Source organism: Oncorhynchus kisutch, linkage group LG16 (genome assembly GCF_002021735.2).
Source record: "Oncorhynchus kisutch isolate 150728-3 linkage group LG16, Okis_V2, whole genome shotgun sequence".
Taxonomy (NCBI): domain Eukaryota; kingdom Metazoa; phylum Chordata; class Actinopteri; order Salmoniformes; family Salmonidae; genus Oncorhynchus; species Oncorhynchus kisutch.
The window spans coordinates 34,062,967-34,083,115 of record NC_034189.2 but is presented as its reverse complement, the minus strand read 5'-3'; the positions used below and the strand labels follow the sequence as shown (position 1 = coordinate 34,083,115).

General features: G+C 40.7%; 1 protein-coding gene across 13 annotated transcripts in view; it reads left to right on the top strand.

Moving 5' to 3' along the window:
• Positions 1-20,149, top strand: part of col25a1 (collagen type XXV alpha 1 chain) — a 302,148-nt gene that overhangs the window by 174,996 nt on the left and 107,003 nt on the right. For 11 of the 13 annotated variants that reach the window (XM_031792270.1, XM_031792264.1, XM_031792274.1 and 8 more), the window contains 2 exons: positions 11,416-11,442; positions 12,787-12,813. In XM_031792270.1, coding sequence (XP_031648130.1) covers positions 11,416-11,442; positions 12,787-12,813 — 54 coding nt within the window. Of the gene's footprint in view, positions 1-11,415; positions 11,443-12,786; positions 12,814-19,790; positions 19,851-20,149 lie in introns of all 13 variants that reach the window. The other 2 variants (XM_031792275.1, XM_031792266.1) reach the window with 1 other exon arrangement.

Sequence of the window (20,149 nt, the reverse complement as noted above, 5' to 3'; positions counted from 1 at the left end):
GGAAAAATTACTTGTGTAATGCACAAAGTAGATGTCCTAACCGATTTGCCAAAACTATAGTTTGTTAACAAGAATGTATGGAGTTGTTGAAAAACGAGTTTTAATGATTCCAACTTAAGTGTATGTAAACTTCCAACTTCAACTGTATATCTGAGAGATATAAGAAAGATCGGGAAACATTTGTATATTTTTTACGTGTATTTAACCCTTTATTTTTGGCACTAAAGAGTGTCCATATACTGTATACAGTACTTCCACTGTTTTTCAACTGTTACCGGGGGACCTTCAGACAAGTCTTGCGAGGCCTGCGTGTACGCAGACATGTACATGTTAATGAGAGTCTCACCTTTCCACACAGAAGTCATATTAGTGTGTTGCCTTAACTTTTCGGACGCTACAGACAGAAGTTGGCAGATCACCTTTACCGACTTCAGACAAGTCCCAAGACGCTTGTGGGGGTCTTAGAGGAGAAAGGAATACACCATCGTCTTCGTGAGTCATCTTTCCATAGATTATTATATTTCTAAACCGTCAAGACGCTACCGAAGATTTTGTGAGAAGACCAATTTTCAGGATGTCTCATGGTCTGACACCATCGCTCTAGCTCTGTCACCTTTCACCGCAGATGCGAAAGTTCAACTTCAGTGGATGCGGTGAATTGAGACGCATCCAATGCACAAACTGATATCTTTATCTTAAACTGATAGATTTTTATGGGGATCTTTTTATTATGCTATTTAGATTTCCGCTGGAGCGCGGACATCGACTCTAGGGGGTTTAATCCTTGAGACCGTGTCTGATAGCTTATATAATCTGTAAATTAACAGAGAAGTGAGGTACGATGGTAGTTTATACCATAGGGCTTTATAAACAAGAAGTGTGCAATGCATCTATCTACAAGACTTCAAAGAGAGCCAGCCTGCCTTCTGATACAGAGTGCAGTGATGTGTGCTGAAAATGTTGCCCGTAATAAAATGTAGTTTGCTATCATAAACTGCTTCCAGTGGCTTCAATACAGTGGCAACTGCATTACATATAGACGATATCGCCATAGTCTAAGTGTTACGGCTTTCTAGTGGTGATGAAGGAGAGTCGGACCAAACTGCAGCGTGTCGATTGCGATCCATGTTTATTAGACAAACGTAAAACACGAACTAAACACAAACACTACAAAAACAAATAAACGAAAACCGAAAACAGCCTATACTTGTGTCAACTAACATAAACAAGGACATCAAGACAAATAGGACAATCACCCACGACAAACTCAAAGAATATGGCTGCCTAAATATGGTTCCCAATCAGAGACAACGATAAGCACCTGCCTCTGATTGAGAATCACTCCAGACAGCCATAGACCTTGCTAGATAACCCCACTAGCTACAATCCCAAATATATACACACCAAAACCCCAAGACAAAACACACCACAATACAAAAACTCCATGCCACACCCTGGCCTGACCAAATACATAAAGATAAACACAAAATACTTTGACCAGGGCGTGACACTAAGACCGTAATTGTAAGGGATTTCCGAAAAGGATCAGAGGACCAATATGCGGCGTGGTATGTGTTCATGTTGAATGTTTAATAAAGAAAGAACTGAACACTGAAACACTATACCAAAGTAGTAAACAAAATAACAACCGTGACGCTAATGTGAGCTGCGCTGAAACAAGCCATCAACATTGACAATCACCCACAAACAAACAGTGCAACCCAGGCTACCTAAGTATGATTCTCAATCAGAGACAACTAATGACACCTGCCTCTGATTGAGAACCATACTAGGCCGAAACATAGAAATACCCAAATCATAGAAAAACAAACATAGACTGCCCACCCAACTGACGCCCTATTTTATTTCTTAACTTCACAACTTACTCATCAACATGATTTTTGATGGAAAGCCTATTATCAATCCAGATGCCGAGATATTTGTAAGGGCACCATGCAATATGCATAAATCATCAGATACATTGTTTTTGTGGTTTGGAAAATTACATATACTTGGTTTTACCTGCATTAAGTACTATTTTCAGTTGAAAAAAAAGGCAATAAATGCAGATTGAAGCTCCAAAATAGCCTGATCAGCTGTGGGGCAATAGCATACACAACAGTGCTATAATCGTGCCGGAGTGGATGGGTGCCGTTTTATGGGCTCCTAACAAACTGTGTTATTTTGTGTGTTTTTTTTTGCATTGTTTATAACTTATTTTGTACATAGTGTTGCTGCTACCATCTCGTATGACCACAAAGAGCTTCTGGATATCAGAACAGTGATTACTCAACTCGAACTGGACAAAAAATATTTTTTTATGAGTCAGACGCGAAGGATATACTGCTTCTCCGAGACCAGGCCCAAATCGCCGTCTCTGACAATTTTATGGGCTATCCTCAGACACCGCATATTATAAAGGTCCTGAATGCCAGGAAGCTTGGCCCCAGTGACGTACTGGGCCGTATGCACTACCCTCTGTAGCGCCTTACGGTCAGATGCCGAGCAGTTGCCATACCAGGCGGTGATGCAACCGGTCAGGATGCTCTCGATGGTGCAGCTGTAGAACCTTTTGAGGATCTGGGGACCCATGCAAAATCTTTTCAGGCTCCTGAGGGGGAAAAGGTTTTGTCGTGCCCTCTTCACGACTGTCTTGGTATGTTTGGACCATGATAGTTCGTTGGTGATGTGGACACCAAGGAACTTGAAACTCTCGACCCGCTCCACCACAGCCCGTCGATGTTAATGGAGGCCCTGTTCGGCCTGCCTTTTCCTGTAGTCCACGATCATCTCCTTTGTCTTGCTCACATTGAGGGAGAGGTACACACGGCCAGTTCTCTGACCTCCTCCCCAAAGGCTGTCTCATCGTTGTCGGGGCGCGTCAGTAAACTTAATGATGGTGTTGGTGTCGTGTTTGGCCATGCAGTCATGGGTGAACAGGGAGTACAGGAAGGGACTAAGTATACACCCCTGAGAGGCCCCAGTGTTAAGGATCAGCATGGCAGACGTGTTGTTGCCTACTTTTACCACCTGGGGGCGGCCTTTCAGGAAGTCCAGGAACCAGTTGCAGAGGGAGGTGTTTATAACTCCCGATTCAACTCTCTTTGTATATGTGTATTGACATTTTGCACCGAGCTGTCTGTCTAAACTACTGGTACACAGCTAGGTCACCCATGCATACCCCACAAGACATGCCACAAGAAGTCTCTTCACAGTCCCCAAGTCCAGCACAGACTATGGGAGGCACACAATACTACATAGAGCCATGACTACATGGAACTCTATTCCACATCAAGTAACTGATGCAAGCAGTTAAATTACATTGTATAAAACAGATTAAAAAACACCTTATGGAACACAAACATAGACACATACACACACGATAACATATGCACTATACACATGGATTTAGTACTGTAAATATGTGTAGGGGTGCAGTCGGGGCCTGAGGGCACAGTGTGTTGTGAAATCTGTGAATGATTGCAATGTTTTTTAAATTATATAAACTGCCTTAATTTTGCCGGACCCCAGGAAGAGTAGTTGCTGCCTTGGCAGCAGCTAATGGGGATCCATAATAAATACATATACAAATTTAAACGACCCTAAGCACCTGGAAAAGTGCTACATCCAGTTTATTATCATTATTACCTTTATTAGAAAAGCACATAATAATGGCAATTGTTATGCTTGTACAATTCCTGTAGCTACAGTGAACAACAATAGGCAGAAATTGAATTGAGCCCATCCACCTTAATATTTCTATTGAATATTTGCTCTTAAATATGATACTGTATAATGCTGTAAAATGAGTACCGACACTTCAAGCACCAGCAGAGGCAGTCAAATTGAAATTAAAAGGCAAATATTATACACAGGGGCTGATTAACACTCATGAGTAAAGGCATAATCAGATCATGAGAGTACAGAAATTGTTGATCAGATAATATCTGAGGTGAGCTGGTCATGTGTGGCTCAGTTGGTAAGAACATGGTGCTTGCAATGCCAGGGTTGTGGGTTTGATTCCCACTTGGGTCAGTGTGAAAAAAATATGAATATCTATGCACTCTAAAATGAGAATTGCATTTTGAGCCTCAATGCAAGGCTTTCAATGTACCCCCAGAGCTGACTGGAACAGCTCCAGTGGATGTCTGCCTGTCCAAGCGATGTGCAAAGCAGTGCAGTATAAGGTGCTGACCGTGTCAGCAGAACAATTTCAACACGCGTTGCTTCTAAATGGAAGCCAACTATTCATACTCAACATCAACACAACTAAGGAGATGATTGTGGACTTCAGGAAACAGCAGAGGGAGCAACTCCCTATCTAGTTTTAAGTTCCTCAGCGTACACATCACAGACAAACTGCATTGGTCCACCCACACAGACAGCATCTTCAACCTCAGGAGGCTGAAGAAATTTGGCTTGTCACCAAAAGCACTCACAAACTTCTACAGATGCACAATTGAGAGCATCCTGGCGGGCTGTATCACCGCCTGGTACTGCAACACCTCCACCCACAACCGTTAGGCTCTCCAGAGGGTAGTGAGGTCTGCACAACGCATCACCGGGGGCAAACTACCTGCCCTCCAGGACACCTACACCACCCGATGTCACAGGAAGGCCATAAAGATCATCAAGGACAACAACCACCCAAGCCACTGCCTGTTCACCCCGCTATCATCCAGAAGGCGAGGTCAGTACAGGTGCATCAAAGCAGGGACCGAGAGACTGAAAAACAGCTTCTATCTCAAGGCCATCAGACTGTTAAACAGCCACCACTAACATTGAGTGGCTGCTGCCAACACACTGACTCAACTCCAGCCACTTTAATAATGGGAATTGATGGAAATTGATGTAAAATATATCACTAGCCACTTTAAACAATGCTACTTAATATAATGTTTACATACCCTACATTATTCATCTCATATGTATATGTATATAGTGTACTCTATATCATCTACTGCATCTTTATGTAATACATGTATCACTAGCCACTTTAAACTATGCCACTTTGTTTACATACCCTACATTACTCATCTCATATATATATACTGTACTCAATACCATCTACTGCATCTTGCCTATGCCGTTCTGTACCATCACTCATTCATATCTTTATGTACATATTCTTTATAACTTTACACTTGTATGTATAAGGTAGTAGTTTTGGAATTGTTAGGTTAGATTACTCGTTGGTTATTACTGCATTGTCGGAACTTAGAAGCACAAGCATTTTGTTACACTCGCATTAACATCTGCTAACCATGTGTATGTGACAAATAAATGTGATTTGATTTGTAACGCTTGAAAGTGTGTGACACGTATCACCATATGATGTGATTCAACATAGTTTAGAGAGAAATGAACATCCATGAATGGGTAACTTTTGATAAGCTAAGAAGGCTCCTATGATAGCAGATCAAGTAAATCTCTATTTTAGAGATAACCAGTGCTAGAACTAATGAATGGCACTAAAAGGAAGGCTTTTGATACTGTTAACCATGAGATTCTCATCACAAAATTGTCCAAGTTCAACTTTTCCCCTGATGCCTTGAGATGGATGAAATCATACCTTGAATGCAGAACTCAGTGTGTCAGAGTGAGCAATGAGCTGTCGCCCACTCGTAGCTATGATGTGGGCGTGCCCCAAGGGTCCCTCCTGTTCAGCCTGTACATTAATGATCTGCCTTCTGTCTGTACTGGGTCTGAAGTTCAAATGTATGCAGATGATACAGTGATATATGTGCATGCAAAGAGCAAACAACAAGCTGCACAAGAACTCACTACTGTAATGGTCCAGGTTACAAAGTGGCTCAGTGACTCGTGTTTGCATCTCAATGTGAAAAAAACTGTTTGCATGTTCTTCACAAAGAGGGCAACAGATGCTACTGAGCCAGATGTCTATGTGTCAGGGGAGAAGCTCCAGGTGGTATCCGATTTTAAGTACCTTGGCATCATACTTGATTCCAACCTCTCTTTTAAAAAGCATGTGAAAAAGGTAATTCAAATATCCAAATTCAACCTAGCTAATTTCCGATTTATACGAAATTGTTTGACTACAGAGGTAGCAAAACTGTACTTCAAATCTATGATACTCCCCCACTTAACATACTGCTTGACTAGTTGGGCCCAAGCTTGCTGTACAACATTAAAACCTATTCAGTCTGTCTACAAACAGGCTCTCAAAGTGCTTGATAGGAAGCCCAATAGCCATCATCATTGTCACATCCTTAGAAAGCATGAGCTCTTGAGTTGGGAAAATCTTGTGCAATACACCGACGCATGTCTTGTATTCAAGATCCTCAATGGCCTGGCTCCCCCTCCACTCAATATTTTTGTTAAACAGAAAACCCAGACATATGGCAGCAGATCCACAAGGTCTGCCATGAGAGGTGACTGTATAGTTCCCCTAAGGAAAAGCACCTTTAGTAAATCTGCATTCTCTGTGAGAGCTTCCCATGTCTGGAATACACTGCCATCAGACACACATAACTGCACCACATATCACACTTTCACAAAATTCTTGAAGACATGGCTAAAGGTCAATCAGATTTGTGAACATGGTCCCTAGCTGTGTGTTGCCACTCCATGTTGTCTGTTGTCTGTAGCTTGTGAGGTGTGGAAACACTTTGTTGCTTTTATGAATTTTGTCTTGCTGCTTTTTGTTTTATGCTGCTCTGTCTGTATGCTACGTCTTGCTTGTCCTATGTTGCTCTGTCTGTATGCTATGTCTTGCTTGTTCTATGTTGCTATTGTCTATATTGTAATTGTTTTTAATAACCTGCCCAGGGACTGCGGTTGAAAATTAGCCGGTTGGCTAAAACCGGCACTTTTACTGAAATGTTGATTAATGTGCACTGTCCCTGTAAAAATAAAAATAAACTCAAATAAATAAACTCAAAAGCAGAAATGAAATTAATTGCTCAATATTATATATATTTTTTTCATTCTGTCAAATTCAATCAGTTCGATATTTGTCTATTAAGCATTACTGTAAATGCAGAGTCTCCCTTACTACATTTACTATAAAACATTTAATCTTGTGGGTTGTTTCATGTGTTACTATTGTAAAACATTCATGTTAGGTTGTGTAATCCACAAAGGCTATTAGGCTTGTCAAGGCGTTTAAAGATTGCTGTCTTAGTGTGAATGTGTTCAGACTGAAAACTGCCAGTGACCTAACCAAAGCCAGCAGGTGTGTGGCCAACAATGCTGAAAAAAAAAAGATTTACTAACACATTCACTACATTAAAAAGGATGTGGACACCTGCTCTTCGAACATCTCATTCCAAAATCATAGGCATTAATATGGAGTTGGTACCCCCTTTGCTGCTATAACAGCCTCAACTCTTCCGGGAAGGCTGTCCAGTAGATGATGGAACATTGCTGAGGGGACTTTTTTTCATTCAGCTACAAGAACATTAGTGAGGTTGGGCACTGATGTCGGGCTATTAGGCCTGGCTCACATTCGGTGTTCCAATTCATCCCAAAGGTGTTTGATGGGGTTGAGGTCAGGCCTCTGGGCAGGCCAATCATGTTCTTCCACACTGATCTCGACAAACCATTTCTGTATGGATCTCACTTTGTGCACGGGGGCATTGTCATGCTGAAACAGGAAAGGGCCTTCCCCAAACGGTTGCCACAAAGTTGGAATCACAGAATTATCTAGAATCTCATTGTATGCTGTAGCGGTAAAATGTCCCTTCACTGGAACTAAGGGGTCTTAGCCCGAACCATGAAAAACATCCCCAGACCATTATTCCTCCTCCACCAAACTTTACAATTTGCACTATGCATTCGGGCATGCTCCTGGCATCCATTAACCCAGATTCATCTGTCGGACTGCCAGATGGACAAGCAATGATTCATCACTCCAGAGAACACATTTGCACTGCTCCAGAGTCCAGTTGCCAAGAGCTTCACCACTCCAGCCGACGCTTGGCATTGCACATGGTGATCTTAATCTTGTGTGGCTGGAAACCCACTTCATAAAAATCCAGACAAACAATTATTGTGCTGACGTTGCTTCCAGAGGCAGTTTGGAACTCGGTAGTGAGTGTTGCAGCCGAGGACAGACCATTTTTATGCGCTACACGCTTCAGCACTTAGCTGTCCTGTGCTGTGAGCTTGTGTGGCTTACCACTTTGCGACTGAGGCGTTGTTGCTCCTAGACATTTCCACTTCACAATAACAGGGGCAGAAATGTATTGTATGTCTGGCTTGAGGGTCTACAGTACACCAGTGTTTCCCACTGTTTTCCCAGGGGATAAACGTGCTCTATGTTGCAATGGCAATTATTTTAATTGAGCACATAGACCATCTGCATTATTCTGCCTTGAGATTTGAATACTGAATGTTGTATTTTCTTGAAAATCTGACATCAATAAATGACTGAATTACTCATAGTTGGGTGCACAGATCTCACATCAGAATACCTACCTATGTTCCCTGTATATTATGCCTCTTTGAGGGGCCAGAAAAGCAAGCATGAATGTATAATTGCAGTGCTTGTCAGTGGCCAACAACTTGACTTTGAGCCAGCAGAGAGCATGAACCCCCATGTAGAGGAGCCAACAAAAAAGGTGGGCATTTTCTCTGTACATCCATAGATGAACCAGTCACACTTCATATGCAATGTAGGCTATTGTATGGTAGCTAGCTAAGTGCAACGTAAACTCACCCCATTCCATACAAATGTGCGCAACCGCGACATTCAAACAAGGCTGCAAAGAAAACTAATGGGACTGAAGCAACTGTGTTGACTTCAAAATCTGGGGTGTGAACTATGTTTCTATTCAAGCGTTGATCGACATGGTAATGGCTCTATAGTTTTGGAGAAAAGTAGAAAAAACTGACCCTCCGTTACATCGTGACGTGTCATGCCGTAACGTACAGCACGCGCAAAGCAACTATTTCTGTCTTACAATCTCTCCACCAGGTGTAGCACTTCTCTCATCGTTTAAAAACAAGAAATGGACAGTGACGGGGTAAGGGGGGTATACCTAGTCATTTTTTTGCGTCGTCACTGCAAGCGATCATCACTCTCAAAAGACAATGTTTACTTCTGAAGATCACTTTAGTACCGCCCTAAAAACCCGATTCAAATTCAACACAAACCTTCAAATAGGTATGTAATGACACATTATATAAACTTTTTTTTTTAGGCAATAAGGTGATAAGTTGGACAGATCAAGTGAAAAAAAGCAATGTTTCCACATGATATCTCGCCTTCTCACTATCACGCATTAGTTTCTCTTCCACACCCACCATTTTATAAAAGACCAGACAGGGCTCATTGCCTTCTTGAATCATGCAGAAACGGGCAGCTTGGAGGGCATGTCTTTGACTTTGTTGGAAAGGGGAGAAATGTGCTTTACAATGGTATTGACATTACAGTTGATCTGAAAGTATTACGTTTTTGGGGTGCTAAAATAAGGTCAATTGTACAGAGGCGATGTACAAAAGTGAGTGAGTTTACATTACAGCCACAATGCATAAAACACTAAATAGTTATTCCAAGATAGCTAACCACTCTAGCTAGTATTGACATAATTAAATCACAATGTTTTATCTAATTTCCATGAAACAGCTGCCTGTGTTAGCTGCCAAGTTAGTGCATGTCCTTAGCTAGCTAACTAGATAGCTGTGTTGTGCTAGCTTGTGAATATGCTAACGTTAGCTAATATGGGATAATGGAGAGTGAATGAAATTGTTTCTTCGTAATCTCGTTAGATAGTAATTTCACTGTTGCCTTTCTGGTTAGTATTAACAAGGGCTTTCTACAAATAGCAACATAAGTGCAGCTTGGAATCGAGACCATAAGCAATACACACAATACATCTGCATTGCCAAACAACGCTACTGCCACCTTTTGGTTAGAAGTAGCTGACGACTTCCATGGTTTTTGCTGTGTGAACACAAAAAGAGATTGACTGCCGACATTCTGTTCAGAGGTGCCAAGTAAACGTTTGACAATCCTACTGCTGTGTCTTAGCTTTAAAGTTTTGGGCTAGGAAAACTACAGGTGAGAAACTACAGTTCCCCTGAGCCGGCACCTCCCTCTCAATACCATTGGGGATTAATCCGATTGGTGCTGCCACTAACCCAAAATGACTGGGATCACTGTGCTCCAATAAGAGTGGGCCTGCATACAACAGAACGGTGTGGAAGGGCTGAAAGGGTGAAGACCCTGTTCGAGCTCTATTTCCTTAGCACTGTGTTCGTTGAAGAGAGAAAGGCTGCTGAAATAACTCTGGATCACTTTCATTCCAGACTGTTCGATTGGTGCGATTAATGTACCACCACAAAGTCTGTGTCTGTTGGCTTGCTATTCTGGGCCAGTGAGAACACAAACACTGGTCAACATTTTTATACAATCAATCTACAGATTATTACAGTCAGTGCACAACCAGTCATATTTTTCGGGAGGTTTATACTTAAGCTGAAGATCTCTTGCCATGTCTGGACAAAATCCATTAGTGCTTGCGAACATGCAGCTTTGATGATTTGGTATTATGGAACAGTTCACTGGTCATGAGTTTCTTGATGCTGCCTTCATTTTAAACCACAAACATACTTATTTGACGACAAAATCACATCAATCCTTTAACTCAACCAATGTTCTTGAGCCAGATAAACAACATGTTCAACATGTGCATTCCACTACAACAGTCAGCCGACCTGGGTTCAAATACTTTTGAAAATGATAAATTCCACCCATCTTGTGGAAGGCTAGATCAAACACTAAAAGTACTTATAGTGTTTGATCTAGCCTTCCATCAGATGGGTGGGATTTATCATTTTAGGACTATTCTATTAGTCCATTAAGCCACACAAGCTCAATCAAGCACTGACCAATGGGCTGATGATCAATGACATGGACTGCATTAGAACAGTGTTTCTCAACCTCCGGTAGGTACAATGTTGCTGCCCGGTTGGTCAGTTAGTGAGCTGACACTGATTTTATTAGAGTTTAAATGCCAGTTTTACTGTACGTGGTGCTCAAATGAGGGAAACCCCAGCATGCCAGTTCCTGGAACAAAACAGGTTGAAAAACACTGGGTGACCTCATTAGGTCTATTCCTGAGAATACGGAGGCATCCTGCCTTAAAATACAATTGTTCACCCATTACCTTTTACAGGGCCCACCCAGGAGCTTTTCATACATTGAATGACTGACTTTGTAATGTAGAACTTACCTTTCAAAGCAATTGTGTAAAAAGTAAGTGTTCCCATTGTGAAGAGCATATATAGTTTCTCTATACCACTTGTCAGAACTTTGTTGGATATTGCTGGATTTATGCACATGGCCTTGTTCTGCATTTAGTTTGCATGCTTTGGCTGTACATTTTTGTAATGCTATGAATAAATATAAAATGTTTTACTTTTTTAATTTAATGTTTTTCTGCCCAATAGGGTCCTCCTGGTCTTCAGGGTGACAAGGTAGGTAAACAAATGTGTATAGCTATGTTTTATTCATATGTTAAATGCATAATTAATGTATTACTTTCCAAGGGCTAACTTTCTTTGATTTCTCTGGCAGTGGATGAACATGATCTAAATTCCTTGGCTTCCCACCCTTTCTTACAATACATTTTGGGGTCAAAAGCATTAACGTATGACTTTACTTTATTCCCTAATCAAATGTGTCCATAAATAATGTAGTTTTGTATGGTATTCTAAAGTTTCCATTAAAAATTGAAGTCCTACCTACCTCAAGTCTTAGTTGTGAATCCACTGACTTAATTACTTAACACCAGGGCCCGAACTGAAGTGCTTAAATGCTTCGCTGAACATCCCTCCATAAAATGGCAGCTGACCATGAGAAATAACCACACTGTATCTTTATAAGTCTGTTGAACTTGGGGACCAATATGTACCCATGCGCCTTATTTTGGAATATTAAAACCATGAAAATGGTTGAGGTTCCATGCTTAATTCACACACAATGGAAATAGGCTGCTCTGGTTTTCCTCTGTCTTACTCGATTAGCAGGCATTGCAAAGCATCCGTGTGGCTCTAACAGGGCGTATATATTATTTCCTTTTTTGAGATAGTTAACTGACAGTTGCTGGTATTCGTGTTTAATGAAAGTTCTGTTTACTATCAATCCTTGCTGTTCAGTCAGACCCCTCTAATAACTCAATGTACCTCATCAACAAATAGTTTGTCGATCGTTTTTATTTAACCTTTATTTAACTAGTCAAGTCAGTTAAGAACAAATACTTATTTACAATGATTGCCTACCCCGGCCAAACCCTCCCCTAACCCGGACAACGCTGAGCCAATTGTGCGCCGCCCAATGGGACAGGGCACAACACTTACAGTAAATAACAGAAATGCAGAATGGGTCATTCAAAAATTGAGGTTTATACTAGTGTAGCTAACTGACAGTTGGTAATTGGATACACTTGCATTTTGGTTGGCCTCGTTCAACTTCAGCCTATTTCTGTTCAATGTTGAAACAGCAACTGTGTTAAATCACCCACCCAAGTTGAATAAAGTACACCGTCTGAGGATGTGCCAGTCAAAAATGTGACTAATAATTGGCAACGTCTTAAATGTGTGGTGAGGTATAAAGAGATTGGTCATGTATTAATTTTACTCTATGATCAATGAACACTCCCCCTTCCCCTCAACCCTATTCACGTCAGTCTGTGTTATCATAAGTGATTTTACTCTCAACCATAATATTTGAGGCTGACTATATTATTTTTTCCTTTTTTCTTTGTGTGTTTGTGTGTCTGGTTGATGTATTTCAAGACAAATTCTTTCTGCCCCTTGCAGGGGGATCAAGGCGACCAAGGACCGCGGGTATGTGGTTTGCTCCTTCTTGTCATTTTCTGATTGGCTGTTGAATGTGACTTTGTGTGACTGTATTTCTCCCTCGCCGAAGTAGTGGGCCAAAGATATGAGATTCCAGGAATACGTTTTTTGCATGGGATTCCAAGGGTAGTTTTAACACTTTTTTTTGCAAAGACAACCAGAGCAACATACTGTATACTGTAGCAGGGAGTTCCAATATGATCAAAACTACAGACGGGTTATGCTATATAGGTTGCTGAAAAAGACTGTCCATCATTTTTTGTATTATTCATCTCAGGGAGCCTACTTGAAAACATGACAGAGAAGCAATTTCACATTTTACTCATCACTAAACAGTCAATAGACATTAAGTCATAGAATTACACTAAAACTGTGTAGGACACCACTTATTTCTTCAAAATAACAACCCAAACCAAATGTTAAAAGTGGTGGAGTTGTCCTTTAACACATGTTTAACCTGAAGGTGGTTTCTGGTTCCATCCACAGGGTCTAGAATGCGGCCCATATAGTCCCCCTTCATAAAGGTGGTGACCCGTGTGACCTAAATAATTATCGCCACATTTTCAAACTCTCTTGCCTAGCTAAAATCTTAGAATTATTGGTAAATACTCAATTTTTAAAAACTAAATTTACTCTAACTGTTCATCATGGTCATAGCACCATGTCTGCTACCTCTATGGATTTAAACAACATTATTAATGGTATGGAAAGGAATAAATACTGTGCTGCCCTTTTTTATATAGCTGTCTAAGGCTTTTGACACTGTGGATCACTCATCACTTATTCAGTGGCTTTCTTCAATTGGCGTGTAGCTGATTTGAAAATTATTTAACGGATAGAGTGCAGTGTGTATTTACTGATGGTGTTAAATCAATTTTTTTGGACACCCTTTGATACAGTGATTGATTCTTTGTCTGGTTCTTTTTACGTTAACAATATTGTTTTATCTGTAAAAAAAAAGTAACTTTCACTTGTACTGTTGCAGATGGTACTACTGTGTATGCTATTGCCCCCACAGCTGACCAGGCTATTTCAAAGCTTCAGTCTGGCTTTATTCCCTTGCAGAAAGCCTTTGTTGAACTGACATTGGTAGTTAATGCAGGTAAAACCAAGCATATGTTATTTTGCAAATCACATACAAATGGTGTCCACAGTGATCATTTCCCAGCTTATAAATATCTAGGATTCTGGATTGATGATAGGCTTTACTTCAAAAAGCATGTTGATGAGTTAGTTAAGATGTTAATAATTAAAATGGGCTTATGTTACAGGAATAGGTCATGCCTTTCATTAAAGAGCAGAAAACAAATAATTCAGTCGACATTCATTCTGGTCTTAGACTATGATGATATCCAGGGGTGTCATGCACCCCAAAAATCTGGGGGGCACAAAGTACATGAGGATTACTGGGGGGTTGGAGAATTTTTAATTGTTCAAAGACCTGAAACAGCTTTTTAACGCAATCTAGAGCCATAATCATTATGCTTAATTCTATGTTAAAAAAAATGTTGAAGCATAACTCTTGAGCTGCCTGTATCCTGACTGGTGGTTCTTGTTTTAAAGAAACAAAATATGGTTATCTGCATCTCTGCAAAAATTTGGGTAAAAGATTGAAAGGAATTTGAGTCTTATTTAGTTTCTGCTTGCTTTTCTAAAGTCTCCCGCCTTGCCAGCTGACATGCCAGCTAAGATAATTAGACAATCTAGCTACTTGATTGATAGCCTGAAATGGCTTATCTTTTGTTAGTTATGAGGGTGGGAGATTGGGAACCTATCTGGGCTAGCTAAAGCCTACTTCATCAAATTGCTAGGTGGTAGTAGTATTATAGAGAAAATATATATATTTTTACTTTCAACGTGGCACAGTCATAGGATGCCACCTTTCCAACAAGTCAGTTCATCAAATGTCTGCCCTGCTAGAGCTGCCCCAGTTAACTGTGCTGTTATTGTGAAGTGGAAATGTCTAGGAGCAACAACGGCTCAGCTGCAAAGTGGTAGGCCACACAAGCGGACAGAATTGGACCGCTGTCCCATTTGCAACACACTCACTACCGAGTTCCAAACTGCCTCTGGAAGCAACATCAGCACAAAAACTGTTTACGTAAGAACACCGTGCGCAATGCCAAGCTTCGGCTGGAGTGGTGTTTCCATCCTAGTGATCTTAGGTTTGTGTGTGGTTGCTCAGCAAATGGAAACCAAACAGTTATTGTGCTGATGTTGCTTCCAGAGGCAGTTTGAAACTCGGTAGTGAGTGTTGCAACCAAGGACAAATAATGTTAACGGGCTTAAGCACTCGGCAGTCCCGTTCTGTGAGCTTGTGTGGCCTACCACTTCCCGGCTGAGACGTTGTTGCTCCTAGACATTACCACTTCACAATAACAGCATTTACAGTTGACCGGGCAGCTCTAGCAGGGCAGAAATTTGACGAACTGGCATCCTATGACAGTGCCACTTTGAAAGTCACTGAGCTCTTCAGTAAGGCCATTCTACTGTCAATGTTTGTCTATGGAGATTACATTGCTATGTGCTCAATTTCATACCAGGTATGAAATTACAATTTCAGTAACAGGTATGGCTGAAATACCCGAATCCACTAATTTGAATGGGTTTCCACATACTTTTGTATATATAGTGTATTTATTTTTACGGTGTTTTGTAACTTTCCCCAGATTGTTGCTGTAAATGAGAATGTATTCTCAGTCATCTCACCTGGTCAGAGGGGTCAGGTCAACACATTTCAACACAACCACTTACAGTGCCTTGCACAGGTCAACACAGGTCAACACAACCACTTACAGTGCCTTGCAAACGTATTCAAACCTTTTGGATTGTGTTACAAAGTGGGATTAAAAACGATTTAGTCAATAATCTACACAAAATACTCTGTAATGTCAAAGATTAATACAAATGAAATAACTAAAATATAAGTATTCAGCTCCCCAAGTTAGAAACACCTTTGACAGCTGTAAGTCTTCTTCTGTAAATCTATAAGAGCTCCGAGGACCAGGAGCGGGCCGGTCGCTTCTGCTGAGGCGCGGGAAACAGTAGAGCCAGCTGAGACGTGGGAGCCAGACAAGCCGGCTGAAGCGCGGGAGCCTGACGAGCATAGATTTGGCCTTGCGTTGTAGGTTATTGTCCTGCTGAAAGGTTTTCCTCTAGGATTTTGACAGTGCTTAGAACTATCCCGTTTATTATCCTGAAACACTCCTCAGTACTTGCTGATGTTAATCATACCTATACCATTATGGATACTGGGGAGTGTTTCGGGATCAAAAGAAATGGGATGGTTCTAAGCACTGTAAAAATCCTAGAGGAAAACCTTCCACAGTCTGCTTTACACCAGACACTGGAAAAGGAAATCACCTAGTAGTAAAACCAGTGAAAGTTGACATTGTGTTTCTGAATGACATCACCAAAAAGTAGAATATTTAGTGAAAGCAATAGTGGTCCTAAAATGGAACCTTGAGGAACACCAAAAAGTACCATTGTTTTGTCAGAGAACAAACCATCCACAGAGATGAACTGATATCTTTCCAACAGATACCATCTAAACCAGAAAATAACTTGTCCGTGTAGATCAGTTAGGGTTTCCAATCTCTCCAAAAGAATGTGGTGATCAATGGTGTCAAAAGTAGCACTAAGGTCTTTGGAGCATAAGGACAGATGCAGAGCCTTGGTCTGATGGTATTAAAAGGTAATTTATCAACTTCACGAGTGCAGTCTCAGTACTATGATGGGGTCTAAAACCATACTGGAGCTTTTCATATTCATTATTTGTCTTCAGGAAGGTAGTGAGTTGCTCCGTAACAGTTATTTTGTTTTAAATTGAGAGGAATGGGAGATTCGATATAGTCCGATCAGTTAAAAAATATATTGGGTCAAGTTTTGGCTTTTTCAGGAGAGGCTTTATTACTTCCACTTTTAGTGAGTTTGGTACACATCCGGAGAATAGGGAGTTGTTTATTATGTTCAACATAGGAGGGCCAAGCACAGGAAGGAGTTTTTTCAGTAGTTTAGTTGGAATAGGATCCAGTAGACAGCTGGAAGGTGTTGAGGCTATTTTCGGGAATGTGTCAAGAGATACAGGATTAAAAAACGTGAGTGTCTCCATTGATCCTAGGTCCTGGCAGTTCTGTGCAGACTCAGGACAACTACATTTTGGAGAAATACGCAGATTCAAGAAAGGAGTCCGTAATTTGCTTCCAGTAGACAGCTGGAAGTTGTTGAGGCTATTTTGGGAATGTGTCTAGAGATACGGGATTAAAAACTTGAGTGTCTCCATTGATCCTAAATCCTGGCAGTTGTGTGCAGACTCAGGAAAACTGAGTTTTGGATAAATCATTTGTGGTAATTTGCTTTCTAATGATCATAAAAAATAAATAAAAAATCAGCAAGCTTTGACACACTGACAGTCTGTGAGCCGTTCCAGAGTATTGATAAATGCAGTTAAATCTTTCAGAACGACAGATTTGTACCTTGTCAGCTCAGGGATTCAAACTTGCAACCTTTCAGTTACTAGTCCAACGCTCTAACCACTAGGCTACCCTGGCACCTCGTTAATTAACCTTTTCGGCAAAGAAGTTAATGAATTCATCACTGCTGAGGTGAAGGCCATCCTCACTTGGGGAATGCTGCTTTGCTACAATATCAAAAATGCATTTCGTTTTTTTAATTCTCCTCAATCAGGTTAAAAAAAGTAGGCTGATCAAGCAGCAGTGAAGGCACTTCGATACTGCACTGTCCTGTCTTTCCAAGCTAGTTGGAAGACTTTCAGGTTGGTGGAGGGCCATTTCTGTTCCAATTTCACTGGATGTTGCTATAGATACACTATGTTTTCTATATGTCTGATAAATGCTATTTTATATTCTAGGTAGTCTAGGTAGTCTTGGGCTCGGGTATTTTCTGTAAATAAATATTTTCAATATTTATTCTATGGGACCAAACTAGATCCAGGGTATGACCGTGGTAATGCGTAGGTCCGGAGACATGTTTGTTCAAAAGCCACTGAGTCAATGATGCCTCCGAAAGCCTTTTCGAGTGGTCTGTGGAATTTTCCATGTGAATATTGAAGTCACCAGAAATGTTAATATTATCTGCCATGACTACGAGGTCCGATAGGAATTCAGGGAAATCATTGAGGAACTCTGTATAAGGGCCGGGAGGCCTGTAAACAGTATCTATAAAAAGTGATTGATTAGGCGCATTGATTTCATGACTAGATGCTCAAAAGACAAAAATGCTGTCATTTCTTTCGTTAATTGAAATTTGCTGTCGTAAATCTTATCAACACCTCCACCTTTGTGGGATGCGCAAGGGATATGGTCACTAGTCTAACCAAGAGGAGAGGCCTCATTTAACACAGTACATTTCCAGTCAGGCCAATTACATCTAGGTTATAATCAGTGATTAGTTCATTGAATATGACTACCTTGGAAGTAGAGGGATCTAACATTAAGTTGTCAGTTTCTTTCAATAATGACAGGAATGGAGGAGGTCTTTATTCCAGTGAGATTGCTAAGGTGAACACCGCTATGTTTAGTTTTGCCTGACCTAGATCGAGGCACAGACATGGTCTGAATAGGGAAAGCTGAGCTGACTACACTGACTGTCATAGTGGCAGACACCTCTAAACTAGCAGGCTGGCTAACAGCCTGCTGTCTGCACCCATCTCATTGTGGAGCTAATTCTCTCCATATCAGTCATTTTGCTTACTACAACTGCAATCATCCTGCTGTAGGCAAATACATGGTAATGTTACTCTACCAAATATTCAACATCCTATTCAGAGAGAAATACAAAAAGTGATTAGCAAATGGTTGGGAATATCAGTCAACCACCAATGTCATTAACATTGTCACCCATATCCATGAATGCAGTCACAGTACAATGTGGCGAGTGCACTGTCCCACATATAATGTGAGTGGATTTGATGCATTGAAGAAAATTGCAGTTTTTGGCTGACTCTGAAGTCAGATGATAATTTATTTTCCCACAACAAGGAGACTTGGTTTGAACACAGATAGTGTCAATGAGCTTGACAGTACTAGACTCTGGCCAAGTCAGCAGTGTATAATGAGAGCTTACACAGACCTCTGGCATCTCGTAAAAGGTGGGGGATCAATCCCACTGTCTCCCGGCAAATGTATCGAATCATTCATGAATCTAACATACTCTAGCCCAAAGAGGCAGCACAAGTGAAGCATGTCATATCTTCATTGTTCACTTTTCAAGATTGTGTCAGAGCTGTTACGAAGCAAAGCAATTTGGTTTGAATATTTGATTGAATTTCCAAAGAAAATATTTTTTCCCCTTTGATACAAACACTCTTAACAACTTCATTTTTTGCTTTGCTGGCATTCTCAACCTATGTCTAGGTGTGTTACTGATCCAACTAGAGAAAGAGAAACAAGCCACATTGAACCCTTTGCGTACATTTGGAATCAAGTGATTATATAGGTTACATTTGGATTCCATGATATGGTAAATAAAAATTTAATATGGTATAATTAAAAAAGGTACGATATGGTAAAATAAAAAATATTCGGTTCGAAAAAAGACCTGGACTTTGTCCATTGACAAATCATTTTGGGTGGCAATTGCATTGACAGGTGTTTGGCACTCAATAAAGACAATCATTAAAGTGAATTGCTTCAAAATAACATTTGATGTTGTTGGCATGTAGCACAAATCCTTAGAGTGTAATTAAAATATCCTCAAACTGGTTTTCAGTGTCTTACAGAGATAAATGAAACATTTAAGTCCATTAGTACATTTTTTTCAATATTGGGGAGACAAAACAATTAAAGCCATTAACTTTTTCATGGTCTGTTGAAGTCAATGAAATGTGGAACAGATAACTTGACTACTCCGCTGTTATGGATGTTTTCATAACTTTGATTGTGTTGTGTCTGGAGCTCTCTATGTTTTGTCTGTGTTGAGCAATCTTGTGCTGTATGTCCTTTTAGGGATTGCCTGGTCTCCCTACACTGGCTGCTTTGCACAGCAATCAGATCCTGACTGTCAAGGTTTGTTGGTGTGGCCTAGCTGCTCAGTCTGACCCCTGGATGACACACACTGAGAAAGAATGAGCCTTTACTTCTGGCCCCAATGACAGACCATGGCCAGGCACAGTAGTTAATCAGGGCCATAATCGTCCACTCAGTGTCACCAAGTCCCGAGGGGTTTCTTTTTCATGCAAAATGCCAGGGCCCCATTGAAATCCAAGGTAGCTTTTTATAACCCAGTAATGTGTAGTTGATTACGACCAGAATTGTAATTTTTCTAACCAAGACATGACATGGTCTTGCTAATGTCCATTTATGCT